General features: G+C 31.5%; 1 protein-coding gene across 1 annotated transcript; it reads right to left on the bottom strand.

The window, feature by feature from the left end:
• Window positions 1–10,826: 10,826 nt before the first annotated feature.
• LOC128170642 (fucolectin-5-like) lies at window positions 10,827–19,627 on the bottom strand. The gene is made up of 5 exons (XM_052836416.1): window positions 19,514–19,627; window positions 19,221–19,275; window positions 12,376–12,565; window positions 11,879–11,934; window positions 10,827–11,259 (listed from the first exon to the last, which is right to left on the bottom strand). Exons 1-5 carry the CDS (start codon window positions 19,520–19,522, stop codon window positions 11,045–11,047), a joined length of 525 nt encoding a protein of 174 aa, XP_052692376.1. The 5' UTR covers window positions 19,523–19,627; the 3' UTR covers window positions 10,827–11,044.
• Between the last annotated feature and the right edge of the window lie 1,260 nt (window positions 19,628–20,887).

Here is a 20,887-nt window from a genome sequence, read left to right as displayed (position 1 = left end):
GGCATTTAATTTCTTAAATGTTAACGTGCGGGTATATGCTCATGATATTTTCCTAATTTTGATTATACAGATTCTGAGAGAAAATATGACAAATTTGAATAAGGGGTTTTAAGGGCTGTCGAAAAGCCCTTCCTTTTTGTTGGAGACAAAAATAGGTCTAGTTATTTTTCTTTTTCTCGACAGAATTTCCGTCAGCGATTTTTTGAAAACGGAAAGGATTTCAGAAATAACTATACAATTGTCTTATAGCATTTTTAAATGTCACCAGTATGTAAGGTTTTGGACTTCCGGTTCCGGTACTTCCGGTTTACACAAGCAAAATAGTAGAAATTAAATGAATCAGTATATTGTTTTTATTTTTAAAGGAAATTCGTTGTAATTTTAGAGTTAGATCAACCATGTCGAGTTGTTAAAAAAGTAAAGTTGCGGCGAGTTTCTATCTCTTATCAGTTTTGAGATTTTAGGCCTCAAACTTGAGAAAAGGGGGGATGAAAAAATAAAAAACGCAGAAAAGCTTAGGAATGTTCTAAGACGGATAGATATTGTTTAAATAGATATAATTAAGATATATTCCAAGTTTCATTGAATAGTATTGAGTACTTCCGGTTTTATGAGCCGATGAAAAGTGTCTATGGGAGTTTCTATGTTAAATTAAATTCACGCATGTCACGTTTTCTCAAACAGTTTTCAAGCAAATATTTTTATATTTTGTATTTGCAATTAGGAATCTAATGCACAGACCGGAAAAGGTCCTGGGAAAAAAATTCAAAAAAATAAGGGATCTGAAGGGGTCAATATTAAAAACGGTCCTTTTGCTGTAACTTTTTCATTGTTTATCCGATTTTCAAAATATTTTCGGTTTATAGTTCAGAATAAAGAGTACAATTTAAAAAGTATGGTCCGAGGGGGCACTTTTTGACTCCTTATAGGGGTTTCAAGGGTCTGAAAATGATAACTTTATCGCAATTCAATTTCAAGAGTTATCTCGCTTTGCTCAATATATAATTATGATAGATATTGTGTTAATAGACGTAATTAAGATATATTCCAAGTTTCGTTGAATAGTGTCTAGTACTTCCGGTTTTATGAGCCGATGAAAATTTTCTATGGGAGTTTCTATGTTAAATTGAATTCACGCATGTAACGTTTTCTCAAACAGTTTTTAAGCAAATATTTTTATATTTTGTACTTGTAATGAGGGACTAAATGCGCAGACCGGAAAAGGTCTGAGGAAAAAAATTCCGAAAAATAAGGGACCTGAAGGGGTCAGTATTAAAAACAGCCCTTTAGCTATAACTTTTTTATTACTCACCCAATTTTCAAACTCTTTTCAGTTATTAGTTAGGAATAAAGAGTACAATTTAAAACTCTGTCCAAAGGGCCACTTTTTGACTCCTTATAGGGATTTCAAGGGCCTGAAAATGATAACTTTATCACATTTTAAAAAAATTAAAATTCAAGAGTTATCTCGCTTTGCTCAATGAATGATTAGCATTAGAGCTTTTGGAATACCAAAACTCTTGAATCTTAAATGAGTACTTTCTTATATAAGAATTTTTAGAACTTTTATTTCAGGAAACAAACGATATAGTTGGATACAAAATTCTGAAGTTGTCTTTCTTTGGGCATTTAATTTCTTAAATTTTAACGTGTGGGTATATGCTCATGATATTTTTTTAATTTTTAGAATACAGATTTTGAGAGAAAATATAATAAATTGAAATAAGGGTTTTAAGGGCTGTCGAAAAGCCCTTCCTTTTTGTTGGAGACAAAAATAGGTCTAGTTAGGGCTTTTCGACTTTCGGTCGAAAAGACCTATTGTTATTCTGTTGTTTTATTATTATTATTATTATTAGGGTCTTCCGTTTTCAACGGAAGACCCTCTTGTTATTCTATTGTTTCTTTTTCATTATTATTATTTTTCTTTTTCTTTATTTTTTCTGACTTTTTCAAAGCTTAATATCTCAAAAAGTTTTCAACAGATTTACATGAAACTTTCAGGGATTATGAAGCATTATTGTGCCTCAAAGTTTTAAAATTTTCAACTACAACGTCACTTCCGTTTTTACGTTACGTCAATTTTTAAATTTTAAAAAAGTAATTTTGTCCAGGGCGTTTTTCAAAAACGGTTCAAGATAAAGACTTGGAATTTTCTGTGTTGAAGCAATGATCGTTTTTATTTGGACATAAGACTGGAAATTAGTTTCCGTCACTTCCGGTCTAAACCGGAAGTGTTTTAAAATTTTCGAATTTTCGAATTTTTCGTTTTAATTTAAAATGTTTACGAGGTTTGTAGAGTTAGTTATGCTGAACACGAATCTGAAATCCGTTTGAAAATCAGACGATGCATTACAGAGATATCGGGGGTTAAAAATTGATTTTTCCGGAAATTTTGATTCCGCGTCCTTGGTTTAAAAAATAGCGTAATGTTCAAAGTAAAATTAACTCGTACCAAAAATAATCGCTAAGTCGTACTTGAACACATTCGGATTTTTTTGTTAAGTCGTTCTTGAAATCAGAAAGGTTTTTGTTAAGTAGTACGTAAAATCATTCGTATTTTGTTAAGTCGTACCAGGAATAATTCGATTTTTTTCATCTTTTTATTTTAGTTACTCTTGTTATTGGTTTAAGGGCTCTGCTTCATACAGGAACTTCTAGCTTTACTTCCGATATTAACGGAAGACCCACTCGTTGCTTTGCAACGAGCTTTGCTCTAGTTATTATTATTATTCTTTTTCTCGACAGAATTTCCGTCATCGATTTTTTTAAAACGGAAAGGATTTCAGAAATAACTATACAATAGTCTTATAGCATTTTCAAATGTCACCAGTATGTAAGGTTTTGGACTTCCGGTTCCGGTACATCCGGTTTACACAAGCAAAATAGTAGAAATTAAATGAATCAATATATTGTTTTTATTTTTAAAGGAAATTCGTTGTAATCTTAGAGTTAGATCAACCATGTCGAGTTGTTTAAAAAGTAAAGCGGCGGCGAGTTTCTATCTCTTATCAGTTTTGAGATTTTAGGCCTCAAACTTGAGAAAAGGGGGGATGAAAAAATAAAAAACTCAGAAAAGCTTAGGAATGTTCTAAGACGGATATATATTGTTTCAATAAATGTTATTAAGATATATTCCAAGTTTCATTGAATAGTAATGAGTACTTCCGGTTTTATGAGCCGATGAAAATTGTCTATGGGAGTTTCTATGTTAAATTGAATTCACGCATGTAACGTTTTCTCAAACAGTTTTCAAGCAAATATTTTTATATTTTGTATTTGCAATTAGGGACCTAATGCGCAGACCGGAAAAGGTCTTGGGAAAAAAAATCCGAAAAATAAGGGAGCTCAAGGGGTCAATATTAAAAACGGCTCTTCAGCTGTAACTTTTTTATTGTTTATCCGATTTTCAAAATCTTTTCGGTTTATAGTTCATTATAAAGAGTACAATTTAAAAAATATGATCCGAGGGGCCACTTTTTGACTCCTTATAGGGGTTTTAAGGGTCTGAAACTGATAACTTTATCACAATTCAATTTCAAGAGTTATCTCGCTTTGCTCAATAAATGATTAAGATAGATATTGTTTAAATAAACGTAATTAAGATATATTCAAAGTTTCATTGGATGGTCTCGAGTACTTCCGGTTTTATGGGCCGATAAAAATTGTCTATGGGAGTTTCTATGTTAAATTGAATTCATGCATGTAACGTTTTCTCAAACAGTTTTTAAGCAAATATTTTTATATTTTGTACTTGTAATGAGGGACTAAATGCGCAGACTGGAAAATGTCTGAGGAAAAAAATTCCGAAAAATAAGGGACCTGAAGGGGTCAGTATTAAAAACAGCCCTTTAGCTATAACTTTTTTATTACTTATCCAATTTTCAAACTCTTTTCAGTTATTAGTTTAGAATAAAGAGTACAATTTAAAAATTATGGTCCAAAGGGCCACATTTTGACTCCTTATAGGGGTTTTAAGGGCCTGAAAATGACAACTTTATCCCATTTCAAAAAATTAAATTTCAAGAGTTATCTCGCTTTGCTCAATGAATGATTAGCATTAGAGCTTTTGGCATACCAAATCTCTTGAATCTTAAATGAGTACTTTGTTATATATGAATTTTTAGAACTTTTATTTCAGGAAACAAACGATATAGTTGGATAAAAAATTCTGAAGTTGTCTTTCTTTGGGCATTTAATTTCTGAAATGTTAACGTGTGGGTATATGCTCATGATATCTTCCTAATTTTTTATATACAGATTCAATGAGAGAAAATACGATAAATTTAATTAAGGGGTTTTAAGGGCTGTCGAAAAGCCCTTCCTTTTTGTTGGAGACAAAAATAGGTCTAGTTATTATTATTCTTTTTCTCGACAGAATTTCCGTCAGCGATTTTTTGAAAACGGAAAGGATTTCAGAAATAACTATACAATTGTCTTATAGCATTTTTAAATGTCACCAGTATGTAAGGTTTTGGACTTCCGGTTCCGGTACTTCCGGTTCACACAAGCAAAATAGTAGATATCAAATAAATCAATATATTGTTTTTATTTTTAAAGGAAATTCGTTGTAATTTTACAGTTAAATCAACCATGTCGAGTTTTTTAAAAAGTAAAGCGGCGGCGAGTTTCTATCTCTTATCAGTTTTGAGATTTTAGGCCTCAAACTTGAGAAAAGGGGGGATGAAAAATTTAAAAATTCAGAAAAGCTTAGGAATGTTCTAAGACGGATACATATTGTTCAAATAGATGTAATTAAGATATATTCCAAGTTTCATTGAATAGTATTGAGTACTTCCGGTTTTATGAGCCGATGAACATTGTCTATGGGAGTTTCTATGTTAAATTAAATTCACGCATGTCACGTTTTCTCAAACAGTTTTCAAGCAAATATTTTTATATTTTGTATTTGCAATAAGGGACCTTATGCGCAGACCGGTATAGGTCCTAGAAAAACAATTCTAAAAAATAAGGGATCTAAAGGGGTCAATATTAAAATCGGTCCTTTTGCTGTAACTTTTTCATTGTTTATCTGATTTTCAAAATCTTTTCGGTTTATAGTTCAGAATAAAGAGTACAATTTAAAAAATATGGTCCGAGGGGGCACTTTTTGACTCCTTATAAGGGTTTAAAGGGTCTGAAAATGATAACTTTATCAGAATTCAATTTCAAGAGTTATCTCGCTTTGCTCAATAAATGATTAGGATAGATATTGTTTAAATAGACGTAATTAAGATATATTCAAAGTTTCATTGGATGGTATAGAGTTCTTCCGGTTTTATGAGCCGATGAAAATTGTCTATGGGAGTTTCTATGTTAAATTGAATTCACGCATGTAACGTTTTCTCGAACAGTTTTTAAGCAAAAATTTGTATATTTTGTACTTGTAATGAGGGACCTAATGCGCAGACTGGAAAAGGTCTGAGGAAAAAAATTCCGAAAAATAAGGGACCTGAAGGGGTCAATATTGAAAACAGCCCTTTAGCTATAACTTTTTTATTATTCACCCAATTTTCAAACTCTTTTCAATCATTAGTTTAAAATAAGGAGTTCAATTTAAAAATTATGGTCCAAAGGGCCAATTTTGACTCCTTATAGGGGTTTTAAGGGCCTGAAAATGATAACTTTATCACATTTAAAAAAAAATTAAAATTCAAGAGTTATCTCGCTTTGCTCAATGAATGATTAGCATTAGAGCTTTTGGCATACCAAAACTCTTGAATCTTAAATGCGTACTTTCTTATATAAGAATTTTTAGAACTTTTATTTCAGGAAACAAACGATATAGTTGGATAAAAAATTCTGAAGTTGTCTTTCTTTGGGCATTTAATTTCTTTAATGTTAACGTGTGGGTATATGCTCATGATATTTTCCTCATTTTGAATATACAGATTCTGAGAGAAAATATGATAAATTTAAATAAGGGGTTTAAGGGCTGTCGAAAAGCCCTTCCTTTTTGTTGGAGACAAAAATAGGTCTAGTTTTGTTTTGTTTTTGTTTCAGGGCTAAGAAATTCAGTGAAACACATCTGTTGTAACTATAACAATCGAAATGTGTGAAAACTTTTCAGACAATTGTGAAACTGTGACTACTGGGATGCTGTGAAGTCTTGATATCTAAAGACAATTGATAATACAGTGGATTTATATCGTTCATTTTGTGAAGTATAGTTCTGTGATAATACAGTTGGAAAATTTTAAATGATGTTGTTCTGTTGTGTATGAAAATGTTTAAGGCTTATGTCTTTTATATAAAACATTTAAAACTGTTGTATTAAAAACCTTAGGTTTTAAAAGTAGAAAGAAAGATTCATAAGGAAATGAATTTAAAATGATTTTAAAAACGTTCCCAAAATGATAACATACTTTTTTTAGAAAATCTTTCTCTCAAACATTTTGTTAACATTTCTTACAAACGTTTTTAGAAAACGTTGTTTTAACGTAAGAAAAACCACACAGATTTACGCTGTAATAACGTTTTTAAAAATGTTTTGTAAACATATCTTAGAAATGTTCTTAGAAAATGTTATTATAACGTACAAAAACCACACAGATTCACGTTATAATAACGGTTTTAAATTTTTTTGGAACCTTTCTACAACGTTTTTAAAACGTTGTGAAAACGTTGTTGTGTTAACTGGGTATTACATCTAATAAGTCATGCGTTTTCTTTGCAGATCCTGGATTATTAATTTGTAATGAGTTCTTTGGATTTTGTCGGCTGAATGGAAAATAAGACTTTGTAAAGAAAATAAACAAGTTTAATTTGAAAAAAAAAAAATCAATAAACAAACCAAATCATTACAATGTATTCCTACTCCCCCTTTCACTCCACTCTCATTTGAAAAAAAAAACTTCAAAAAAGAATAATAATTGAATTAAACAAATGAACAATTCAAAATTAAATCACACTGTATCAGATATCAAATGGAAGTAAACTACAAAATGTTGTTTAGAAACTATTTCAAACAATAAAACTCTTGTTCAAAAAATTCTCAAAAAATGTTAAAGTTCAATAATTCAAAAAACCGTGATATTACAATTACTTCAAATTTCAGCTCGAAATCATGTATATGAAAATATGTAACAGTCGTTTTTAAACACTTAAAACCTCTCTCTGAAAAGGAACTCAGTCACTTCAAGGACACCACACACCCAAGACGCTTTTGCACTCGTCAAATTGCCTGTCCCTCTAGTATCGCTATCCTAACTGAAAGCCCCGGACTCACAGGTCTCTCGCTTCCAGTCTACGAGCACTTCTTGGACAGAAAATTACGCCCCGCTCAACACAGAATGCGTCCCCGACATTCGTCTGTTGCCCACATGACCTTCCATAGGACAATTCCCGTCTAGCGCCCAGTCTGTATTTCAGGAAATTGTACCAAACACCCTTATGAGCTGAAAATAACACACTGTGACTAATAAACTCCCGATAAACATACGACCAATTACACGTAGAACTAAATTACCAGCAAAATGTACAAAATAACAACAAAACAACCTTACCGGCTAGGAAAACATGTGTCCGCCTAACAAATCCAGAATTCAATGGCTACCCGTTTCTCCTCAGTATTATACTAACTGGAGATATTCACCATATCTTAAATCAGGAGCTGCAAAACGTGGTCCCCGGGTGATGTCGTTACCAGACCCTCTACTGACCACTACACCCAAACCGGTCACTTTAAATACTCGATCTAAAAGACACACTCACCCGACACTCGTCACTCACATACGGTAACCCATTCATAACAAAATTAAAGAGGGACACAAATATATACTCCAATATATACAAATCTGGATCAACTTTATTACAGAGAGAGAGAGAGAGAGAGAGAGAGAGATTGTGTTATGTGGGATCGAAAAAAGAGGTTATATACATGTATATCATTTTTTTTATAAATCCAAGAAGTATTACACTCGCACTTAAACACCCTGAAAACCAGACACGTGACAAATTTACTAAAACGCGCATGTTTAAGGTCAAAATCTAAAAATAAAAGGTGCCTACAGGTTAATGTAATTCAAGATAAATTCTTTCTATGATGTTTTATAATAATAGCTTTGTTTGACAAGGTGTACTTGGGCATATATTTTTGTTAAACACAATGAAAAATCATGTTTTTGACATTTTCTAAGAAATATAGTAAAGATTTAGGATTTTTGTCCATTTTTTTTTTTACTAATGAAATATATCTACAATGCATACAGTTTGCAAAACGGTATTAAAACACTTCTTGACCTCCTCTCTAAAATTATGTCAAATTGAATACAGGTATCGGGATAACTCTTTCATCATATTATTTAGAATATCAAAAAACTGTTTAATTTTCTAAATTGTCTACATAATTCCTCTAAAGCCGAAAAGAAATTTTCATCAAATCAATTATGATGTTATAATGGTTCTATCATCAAAAAGACATTCTAAAATAGTTACTCGATCTTGACCTTAAATAACATAGGCTAAAACTAAAATGCCTCATACAATATTAGTAAAGGGATGGTTCAAAAGTTCTTGTAGATTTAAAATGTCTAATGTCAGTTTTTATGGAGTACATTTTTAAAGTTATTCCACGAGATCGAATGTTAATTGAAGTGCAATATTATGTTGTATTGAGAACGTTATTAGCCATACATTTACGGTTCTATTAAATTATGCTATTTTTTTACTGACTTCCCGAAAATTGCAAAAACAAAACTTCTTAACGTGTAGCAACATGCTTTAATGTGGGTAAATAAAAAGGTTTACAATGAAATTTGAATTTCCTTATGTGCAGCATGACGTGTATATAAATCTGTAAATAAAAAACGATCCAGTATTGAAAAAAAGACAAAAGGTTATAGAAGGATTCAGTAACCTTTCGAATGTTACATGTAATAGGAGGACAATATATTATCACAGTTTTATAGTGTAATTAGTGTGTATGTTTTGAAATGGTTTACGATGAAATACCCACCAGGTTTCAAGCTAATGAATTTTATTTCACAAATATTATCCAGCCCCCCCCCCCCATAAAATAAATTCTCAAGAACATGTTCTTTAAACTCACATCCACTTTTTTGCGGTAAATTTCTCCTGGCCGACAGTATAATGATAGCACCTCCTTTTTCCTAACCCCATTTAAAACGCTTATAGATCCGCGCCTGGTCTGTAATACCTATTTCTTTAAATAAATATACTATTATATATTCATTGTAATTGTAAATTTGAGAATACCCCGCATAGAAATGTTTTATATACATGATATTATAATATATTTTAATAGTATTCTCTAATTCAAAGTTAGATGGAAATCTTATACAAAAAAGTGGATCAAAATTTTACGGTAAAAGAGAAATGCACAAGTTTTACAACGGATCTTATGTCTATGAAAGAATTAAGAATATAGATACATTTAAATAATATCATGACTAGAACTATAGCTAGAATAGGGCATTATTATGGGAATAATCTACACAAGTTACATTATATTTAATTTTCTTTTGATATTATGGCAGGGCTCATATGTATCTTTTCAAAAACACGTACGTATATACGTCACTCTGTCCTTAATATATAAATGTATACGCTCTAAAAACCTTCTACGAACGTTATTTAACCTAAGTTAAACTTGTCACAAAACAGTCTTTCTCCACCCTTTCTCCTGGTTTTACGTGTTTTGGTTCTTTTTAAAAATATAGTTCATATTATCATATCTTTTAAAGAATTATTTTAGCATGTATTTGTTATTAGACGCCCCGATAGACAACGGAAGCTTGGAATGTCAACCTTGATTAGAAAGTTGGCAGAGCAATGATTCGAGGACGATGGCGCGATAAAGAACCAAGAATGACACGATAGAGCACCTATACACTACCAGGATACGTACAAACTATTTAAAGGAGAAGAGCTCGTTCAAAATGACTGAAACGGTGACAGGTAAATAATACGCAGTTGAACACGCGACTGTGTATTCAACACCCGCGCGTAATTTTTGACGGTAGAAAACGCGTACATTACCACCAGCAGAAATACCAACTTTTACAGAATAACACAACCGATATATTGCTATCGCATTGTTGCATCATAGCTCTATCATTTCAAACATCAGCAGTGCGATGATTCGATAGAGTTAACTACAAGACCCTATCTCGATATCGAAGTTGTCAAATAATGTTTACCATCGTCATGAAATGCAATTAGCATCGAACGCTATTAACATGTTATTTGGAGGAGTAGGTGCACTTTTTGATGTCAGAGAAAAATTGAAGGTTTGTTGTCAAAGGAAGAAATTCAGCCTTCAAAAAAGGAACTTCATCAATGTGAGAAACCCACAATGGAGAAATAACATCTGCGTTAATATATGGCACAATAATATAATGGCAAATAGCCAAGCTCATTTTGATAGTTAATCCTGAACATTGCTTGGTTGATTTTTCAGTCTTTAGTAAAGAAGGTATATTTCTATATTTGACTTAATGGCGTTAAGATTGCATGCAACTCCTCTTTTGATATTTTAAAAGACCTATTATAATAATATTTATTGTGTATTGTGTTGTAAAGATAATATTTCTGTACTTATATCTCTTAGAGAATGCAGTTACTTGAATATAAAATAAATGCGATTTTCACATTAAATGTATTTTAATAAACATATATGCAGACATGTATATAATCAATGAACCGAAAAAGATATATATGATTTAAAATCAAACAAACATTTTCAAGTACCATGTTCACTATCTTCTGTTATTGTTGACATATTACAGGTACGAATTAAATAAATCAATATTAAATAAAAAAACCCTTCAAAAAAATTTTCTTAAATTTTCACATTAGTATGACGTTAAACGAATTTACATTGCTTAATATCGAATGCATGCAATATATTACTAACGAACAAGTACAAGTGCATGTATAATTAAGTGACGTCACCACTGTAAGAGGAAAAACCCTGAAGCCTTTCGACAAAGTCACATTAAAATGAATAAACAGTATGTCCATCCAGTTCTGCAAAATTATGGCGATTTACGTAACGTTTCAGCTAAGACGTTGGCAATTGCAATGATTACACTGCGACTCCAAAGACGTCAACTTCACAAAGAGAGAGATACTCGGTTGTTTTGGAGATTTTTACGAATCTCCCCTCTGGTGTTGTCGGACAGTCGATGATGACCACCTGTGACGCAGTACCGGGGCCAGCAAAGAAACCACAGACAATGCTGACAGTTGATTCTGTCAGCCCTGCAGTGACAGTAACATCCCGCAGTCGGTCTGACGAATCTAACAAATAAAACAAACGAATAGTATAAAATGATGTAAGTGAAAAATAACTCAAATTGTAATGTGTACTGTACGATAGTCCAATACTCTCAACCCGTTTTTTACAACAGTGGTCAACGGTAGGCTCTATTGACCCTTTTAAATGTCTATTAGTTTCAAACTATGAGGTGCTGGTCTCTTGTCTACACATTTTGAATGGTATTTAACATAGGTATTCAATAGGTTTTTCATTTACAAAAAGTGCTGTGTTATTTGATTGCACAGTACTACAAATCACATTATATATGGAACAATCATCGTAATTTTCTGAAATTAATTCATATTATGATAGTTAAACTTTTATTGAACTTGGAAAAATGTATCCGATCAAACATTACTTGTTTGTGCATCCTCTATTTGCAAAGACAATTTAAAAACAGATTGAGAGTTTTTGGGGGGTTTTGTTTTCTTTTTTGTTTTGTTTTTTTGTTGTTGTTTTTTGTTGTTTGTTTTTTCAAAGGAGGGGGGGTGGTTGCTTTTTTTTTTTTTGGGGGGGGGGGGGGTACATGTAATCTAATAAGATAAAATTAGGGACTATAACAGTGCACTTTATTTAAATATTTAAGTACTTTAGCTTTACCTGATCCCCAGCTATCCGGTCCTCTGTTGACTATTCTGACAGATGGGTATATCCCTCTAACTATTTTTAGAATCGGTAGGACAACAAAGAAGTGCCTTTAAGCAAAATAGTCCCTATACTTGCAGAGTGTATATACATTTATTGGGACATTTTAGATCAGAATGCTTGACACATGTCAGAAAAGAGGATTTGCAATTTTTAAAACAAGTGTCAAAATTGAATTATCATTTGAAGAAAAGAATTGAAATTGTTTGATGTACACCCTTTCCAAAACTGAGAAATTCCCTACTTTTACTTTCATTTTCAGAGTTTTTCAATACAGACGCATTTTGCCGGAAAACGAATCTGACTTCAAACCACGAAATTTTAACAGGAAAGAGACAATTTGATGAGCTTTCATTCAAGAGGTCCCTCGTTGCTGAACGAAAATTAGGGCAGGAGCTATGAACCATAACGTTAACATTACCGCCTATGGAAAATGCATTAGTGGACTATACCCAGATGTAATGAAATTTACAGTTTGCAGATCTACCATCCACCAGGGGTTGATGTCGTTTGTATCTGTGTGTGTACACTGGTCGTCTATAAGGTCTGTGCCATAGTTACCATCTACAGCATACTCAGCTGTATAAATTGCAAAGGTTGACGACTGTTTGGTAGGTTTACGTAATGCAAGGTCCGACAAAACTGTATTTGGTAGTACAAAAACAAAATGCAGATTTTAAGTAATCATAATACATGTATGAAAAAAAATACAATATTGCTGCCGTATAAAATAAAAAAAAAATGTTTGTTTTTTTTTTCAATGCGTAAGCAATCTGTCAAGTTGTGACTTTGTAAATATTTGCTAATAGTTACTTAAAACAAAGTGGCAACAATTTTCTAAGTCACGTGTTTTAAAATTTAATGGCGTTATAGAGTGAAATTTCTACGAAGTAAATTGCGAATTTGTTTGAAAATTCAGCCCATATTATGTTAAAAAATGTGCAGCAGAACTACATGTGTTTAAGACAACGGTCTTTTTTAATTATTTTTTTGGGGAAAGCAATAATTACAAAATAAATAGTAGGGTCAAAAATATTTGTCAGAGGCGAACTATTTTTTTTAGGTTTTTCAAGTTATCAAATTTATGTTGATGCCTTTTCCTGCAAGGAATTGTAATTAAAATGTTAAGAATGTATGTTTCCAACTTTTAATGAATGGGTATTTAGAAAAAGGTGAGACTAAAGACAACCGATGATTTACAGGGACAATTTTAGTTGACTACTGTGCTTAAATTTGCCATAAGCAGCAGTAATTGTGGTATGTTCTCAATGTTCATGCAGACAAAAAGAAGTTGTTTGATTTGGTTCAAATCAGAGTTTTTTTCTCCAAAAAGATATTAACTGTTGATACAGATAAAGACATCACAAAATAACTCTTGGATTTAGGTTTTAAGAAAATGTGATAATGTAATATATAAGGTTGTTTGAGATTTTGGATGGGGGGGGGGGGGGGACTTTTTACAAGGATGGAAAGTGGAAAATTGCTTTGCTAAAGGACTTGATAGAGTTGTCGCGATTGAATTATAACTGATAATAAATATATTGTTTAAGATTAGGTCAGTGAAGTGTTTACAAAAACTTAAGCGTAACTTTAAATTCAGAACGACTCAACCATAGAAACACGCAAAAGAAGCTTTGAATGAACACCAACAGTGAGTTACCTTATCATTACACTGGTTCAACATTATGTCTCGCTATTGATGATTAAATGCCATAACAACTTAAACCCAACTTCCCTTAAAAATCCTACCGCCCAAGCGCCCTTTAATAGTTTGAGTGTGTATGTTTAAATACACATTGAGAGAAAAATTATTTTAATTGGGGAGTCAATCTCTATGGAAATAAACTTAGCTACAGTTGCCTCCTCCAGTTACAATGATTGTTTTCACCACAGTATTTCTTTCTTAATACGTAGTGTTCAGTTATCCACACACCTGTCGTACGGATTTGTAAACAAAATCGATTCTTCATAAATAAAGGAGTGTCAGTTTAAAAAAAAATACACATTTAAGTTGGAAATGTAATATATGGTTAAACTAGATCGCCAGAAATTCGGAGAAAAAAATAATCCTTAAATTTGGATTCATTATTGAACATTTCTAAACATCGAAAACAATTTCGAAACATTTACACGGTGGATGAAAAGCCAATGAAACCTAACAAACATTTATATAGTCAATCTTAAATAATAAATTCATATTTGGACTTGGTAGTGATTGCTTCGTCAATTTTACTTGTGAAAATATTCTTTCTTCTTTCTTCTTTTTTTTTATTGAGGTAATCGTTACTATTTTCTTAAATCAATACATTTAAACATGCTAATGGTACATGTACATGTATCTCACGGTGCATCAATACAAACATACAGTCGTTTCAAGCATATCTTTTACAACATACACCATAGCATAGCATAGCATTAAAATCTCATAGCATAGCAATGGAATCTCATACCATAGCATACAATCTCATAGAATCGCATTCGTCATATCATACCATAGCATAGCATACAACATTCTTTTAACTCGGTTTTAAATGTTTTTATTTAAAAAAATAAATGTTTACATAATATTTTTGTGGTAAACTTTGGCTTCTTATTATTTTACTTCAAAATGTGTGGAACTCTTCTGTGTATAGAGGCGTTTTTGTTCAAATCTAATAGAATACCATAGCATAGCATAGCATAACATACCATATTATTAAGCCCATCATTTCAATTTCTCATAGCATTGCATAAAAATCTCATAGCATAGCATACAAATCTCATAGCATATCATTAAAATCGCATACCATAGCATAGCATAAATTTGTAAAAGATATGCATGAGATGACTGTAAACATGGAGTTATAATTATTAAATCGATCAAATAATAAATAAACTACTTACATGTATGTTCATTTGTTAAAATACATTTTCTACCTGGCTATTTTCGACGTGTCATCAATTGTATTTTTTTAGTGATAATCTTGTTTACGTCAGCCGGTTCAAACACCAACCAGGGCAAATTGCGATGTGCAAGTTATCTGTTAATAAACTGTTTTTTAAAGAAATAAGATACGCGTTGATATAATTGTTCATTCTAGTCAAAATAATTTAAAATTTTGTTATGAGAAGTACATTCAAATTACTGATTTTTTTTATTAGTGGGAATTAGCCCATGCCTTATTTGAACAAAATGAAATTAAAGATGATGAACATTTCATCCTGGACAATAACAATTAAAAATTAGAAAGACTATGGTTTTAAAAAATGGAGATAACCAGAGGGAAAACAATAACCTGTTTGAAACCATTATATACATATATTATCTATGGTCAAGATATAGTTAATGAAAAATGCCTACAGGTTTTGGAAATTTACGTTAATAGTTTGTTCAATGATAGTTCTCAACTACAGGTTTGTTTGATAGGGTGTAGCGGGGCTTAAATTTTTAGTAAACACAATAAAAAACCAGGTCCTCATTTGTCAATTTATATACATTAAAAAACAGAGAGTTAATAAATCTCAAGGTTTTGTTCATTTTATGACTCATAAAATATTTATCTCTAATGCCTTAAGTATCTCTTAAAACGGCATTAAACAAGAGTTTGATCTCCCCTTTAAAATGATGTCAAAATGAATAAATTGTCGGGATTAATTTTTCACGTTTTAATATAGAATTTTAAGAGTAGTTCTCGTATCATTCTATTTCGAAAATGTTAATTATGAAGTGAAAATATATTGTAAAACTCTCATATATTTCAACATTTTTCCATACATTGGACGATTCATAAAAGAAGAAAAGAGATCATATTATAAGATCTTAGATGATTCAAATGACTTATCTAAATAACAGCGGCAAAACATTATAAAGATAACCAAATTCTAAAATGAACCACAAAAAATTATGAAAAGTGAACGAAGGACCCTGTTACCCTTAAATGGGAATATATGAGGATGCTTACAAAACAAAAATAACCAATGATTGCATTGTATTTCTTGAAAACCATATTGAAAACATTTTTCTCAATTTTTTTTTAAATTTAAGCATTTCTTGTAAAATTTCAATTCAAAATATTCTGATTAGGATCACATTTTTTTCAATCAAGATCGGCTCAAAATTGATAAACTGCAATTTTTGTAAAATTATTGTTTTGCATTTTAGTTTATTTGAAACTTTTCTTAAAATATAATAAAATTGTTGATTAGTGCTTTATGTGACAATTATTCTTTAGATTTTATCCATAGATTAAATAATATAAAAAAGTATATAAATTATCAGAAACATTTTTTTTTACATGAAAGATTGAAGAGTTTAACAAAACATCTTTGACATGTTTGTATTCATAATTATATTAGACATCAAATCGGACTGAAATTTCAGGTCTTTAATACCCTTTTGCAGTCAAAATATGTTGGGTTTTTTTCTATCACAGGATGTATGACCATCTTTAAGTCCTCCTTAAAGATAGCTTAAAGGTGTTTAAAGGTAGCTTAAAGACGATCTTTAAGCCACCTTTAAGCTACCTTTAAGCTAGATGTATTGCTTAAAGGTGGGTTAAAGAAAGCGTAAAGATGGCTTAAAGGCAGCTTAAAGACTATCTTTAAGTCACCTTTAAGCCACCTTTAAGGACAACTTATAGGTCCTTAATGTCCAAACTTCTTTAAGCCACCTTTAAGCCACCTTTAAGCCATTAAAAAAAAATTAATTCAATGTTGTGCTTAATTTCCAACAAAATGTATTAACTTTATGAAAGAAACGGTATTAAAACGGTTTTTGTTCTAGAAAGAAAAATGAAAAAAAAAACAAAAAAAAAAACTGGCCACGGCGAGAATTGAACCCGGGACCCTTAGTTTACTAGCATCACAACACATCCTCTGCGCCACGGCAACTTACATATGTAAGAGCGTTTTTATATCCTATATATCAGTGGATATTGAATCACTGTATTGAATGTGTTTACTTGAAAAAATTTTGACAAACCATTCAGTTTGTAACAATCAATTATATCTAATTTATAAATTACATGCATGCATGTATTTAGAATGAAATACGGAACTTGGTCTTCAGTGAACAAAAATATATTATACCTAAATGGAAACCGTTAGGTTCACTATAGTAGGCTTTCTGACATGTAGTTAATAAATTTAAACCGAGTAGATATACCTTCATCTTATTTATAGCTATAAAAATGTAAGAAAGAAAATGAAATCATTTCTTTTATTAAATGCATTGATACTATTAGGGTATTTGTTCAATTTCCCGCAATTTCCAGGTTTTCATGATCGCGGCGCCGTTCCAATATGTTTAAATATTCACATGTAATTGTATGTACTATCAATTCTATAACAAACAAAATTACCAATTACCGGTGACGTATTTACTGCATGTGGCAATTGCAAATGACTTGTACATACAATTGTATGTTGTGCCAGGCCGGGTATATTTGACATATTTACCTTTATACATATATTTAAATAATCAACCCCTATTTATGATCACCGGTACATTAATTAATTAGCATCAAGATTTTACTCTTACATACATGTATCGTTAATTTGTAGACGTAACATCTTTGAAACCCAGAGCTAGGAAATAATACTTTGAAAATGAATTACAAATGTAAATTAAACTTTATTCACTAGACTTATCGTATACTCGTACATACTAAAATTCAACGCCTTTAGAAACCCTGACGTGCACCTGGGCACACGACACACCTTTGTGTATATCTTGTATATTCTGTGTTAGTTCCAGGGGTTTTCTTAAGTTGGACAAACAATAGACTTTAATTAGATATACACAAACATGCACCTGGGCACACGACACAACTGTTGTGTATATCTTGTATGATATTCTGTGTTAGTTCCAGGGGTTTTCTTAAGTTGTACAAACAATAGACTCTAATTAGATATACACAAACGAACAAAACTATGTCTAGACAAACAAAGCAGTAATATCCTGCCCGATATAACAAAGGCAGTTGAGAGTCTTTTCATCTTTAACATGTATCTAGCAGATCTAGAGTTAGATATAATGAAAATTGAAAAAAAAATGCAAATCTTAAACCGATTAACAAATTAAATCATGCATTTTTGGTTCATTATCTTTATTTTGTTTAATAACCGGATGAACTGAGAGAGAGAGAGAGAGAGAGAGAGAGACAGAGAGAGAGAGACCGAGAGAGAGAGATAGATTTTTCACCGATTAATTTATAATAGGAAACAAACATACTTTAATTAGTTTTATGCACATATTAAGATACAGAGACTGCGCTCATCCCTACAATAATTTTGAAACCCCCAAAAAATTATAAAGAATTTTATAACGGCAATCTGTGTCCATCGGAGCGGTGCTGATGATAGCGATCTGTGTTTAATGGAGCGACGATTAAAACCGCCTGGAACACCCCCCCCCCTTCCTTGGAAATTATATTATCACTCGGATGACCCCCTTCCATCTCTATAAAAGAGCTTTTGCATTTAATATATGTGTTTATTGTTCAGCTTGATCAATATTGACTTAAAGGCCACTTAAAGACAGTGTAAAGGCAGTGTAAAGAGAGCGTAAATGTCACTTAAAGATGCTTAAAGGTGGCTTAAAGGTGGCTTAAAGAAATTTGGACATTAAGGACCTATAAGCACTTGCTTAAAGGTGACGTAAAGGCGGCTTAAAGGTCGTATAGCCTTTAAGCTCCTTTAACTCACCTTTAAGCCACCTTTAAGGACTTGCTTAAAGGTGGTTTTTCGTCCTGTGTATTTCACTGTAAAAATAAAAAAAATATATATTCATTTAGGGATTGAATGCTTATTTTCGGAAGTTGTCAATTCTATGACAAACCAACAGGTGAAGACAAATTGTGTACCGCGCGTTATTCGAATATGAACAAATTGCAGCATTCTAATTATTGAGAAGAAGATTCCTAAACAGATTCCCATTATAAATGTACATGTTTATTTTAAACTTTGGTCATCTTTTGGGGCCCTAGTAATTGTCCGGCGGTCACTGTTTTCACAATTTAGAATCTCCACTATCTTGAAGTACTTGTAAATTATTTCCATTATTACATCATTGAAGTCCCTGAGAATATATTTTTTAACATTTTTCCTATATATTTCTTTGTTAATTTTATTTTTCAGTTAATCAACTTTAAACCCTTCTTTGGGCCCCAGTATTGGTCTAGCGATTACAATTTTAACAGTTCCAAATATTCACGATGTATACAAGCTTTGGTGTAAATATTGGCATTCCTAGTGTAGTGGTTTTTGAAAAGAATTTTCACAGGTTTGCAATAATCGCCCATTTAAAGCATTAACTTACTTTTCTTGCATATTCTTTGAGATGTTATGAAGATTCCACCCGAACAATCTTTCTTCTGTAAATATATATGTTTATTATTATGTATTATTAAATAAAAAAAAATACGAACAGAGAATATTACTCAATTTTTTTTTTTTTTTTTTTTACAAAATCTCTCTCTCTCTCTCTCTCTCTCTCTCTCTCTCTCTCTCTCTCTCTCTCTCTATATATATATATATATATATATATACACCCCTTCTAAGTATCATGCCATTGATTAAGGTGTAAAAGTCTTAATGTAAAAATGTACTTACAGCTGTCATTTCGTAAAGTCCACATTGTGTAGCGGTGTTTGAAGGTACTGTGTGTCCAGAGCGCAACCGACAAGTGTGGGAACCATTAAGAAAACAAAAGTCAAACGCAATACAAAGTGCATTCATTCCACAATGCATCGCACACTCTCCAAGAGAATTGACGAGAAGGGGTTGTATATCTAACACGTCTGCATCCTGCGTCTCAGAAACATGTCCTTCTTTGGTAAAATGCCAAGTAGATGAAAACACAGGTCGGTTAGAATTTATCAATATCATCAAATGCAGATATAGAACTGTTTCTAAGAAAATCATAGTTTTTTTTCTCTGCAGTTTCCCAATATTGAACCATAAATAAAACAAAATATTTGGCATAGACATATAAAATACAATATTTCGATTAACAGTTTTTCAAGATCAACCAATCCGTACAGCAACCAATCCAAAAACAAATTGTCCTATTTATTTTAATATATTCAAACAATTTCAATATTTGTAATCAATAGCACATACACTTTTGTTTCTGTACTTCAAATATGAAAGGAAGAACAAAATTAGTTCTTACAGCTTAGACCATTAAATACATGAAAAAAAGAAGAATTATGTTTCTGTTACAGTGTTCTAGTGAATTGTTTTCCAAAATATTCTTCACCATTGTCGAAATACAACTTGAATTTCATGAACAAATTTAAATTGCACTGCAAAAACATTCTAAGTGAAATTTATTGACGTCAATACAATGGTCATATTTTTATCTTCTCTTTTCAGATCCCCTTCTATATTCATTTTGTTGTTTCAAAAATAACTTAGCTTGTTAAACTTACAATATTTAAACTGTCGTTACTGTTATTTGATAGTTTTATCTGCTTTGACATAAATTCTAGATTATTTAACATAATCACATCTTCTTTATAAGCATTCTTGTCATTTTGTCTTCAGAAGATGCTAATATCCCTATATGTAGTAATGATTTAAAATTCGTACCTACAGGGAACTATATTTTCAATTTAACGTTTTGCGTTGATTTCCTCTCAAAATACTATGCATGTAAACCAAAATATGATATTATTTGAATTGTGCTGTTTTGGGAAGGTAACAGTTGAAATTGACACCCGAAGAAAACCATTGTCAACCGACACGACGCGGAGCTTTGAATATCTTTCTATGTTGAATGTATTAAAAACACTAAATCCGCAGGTTTGATGTTCATGAAGCGAAACTGGTTTATTGAAGGTTCTTTTAGTAACTAAGTTATTCTTGGCCCTTTGGTTGGGCTATTATGGCCACTTTATTAAACTTTTTCTTTTTTCTATTCCCATATACACGTTCGAGATAACAGTAATAGCAATTTTATTGAGTAATCCCTGGTTCCTTGGT

The sequence above is a fragment of the Crassostrea angulata genome, chromosome 2, assembly GCF_025612915.1.
Source record: "Crassostrea angulata isolate pt1a10 chromosome 2, ASM2561291v2, whole genome shotgun sequence".
In the NCBI taxonomy this organism is placed as follows: domain Eukaryota; kingdom Metazoa; phylum Mollusca; class Bivalvia; order Ostreida; family Ostreidae; genus Magallana; species Magallana angulata.
Note: the sequence above shows the minus strand (reverse complement) of the source record. Positions and strands in the feature narration are given on the sequence as shown.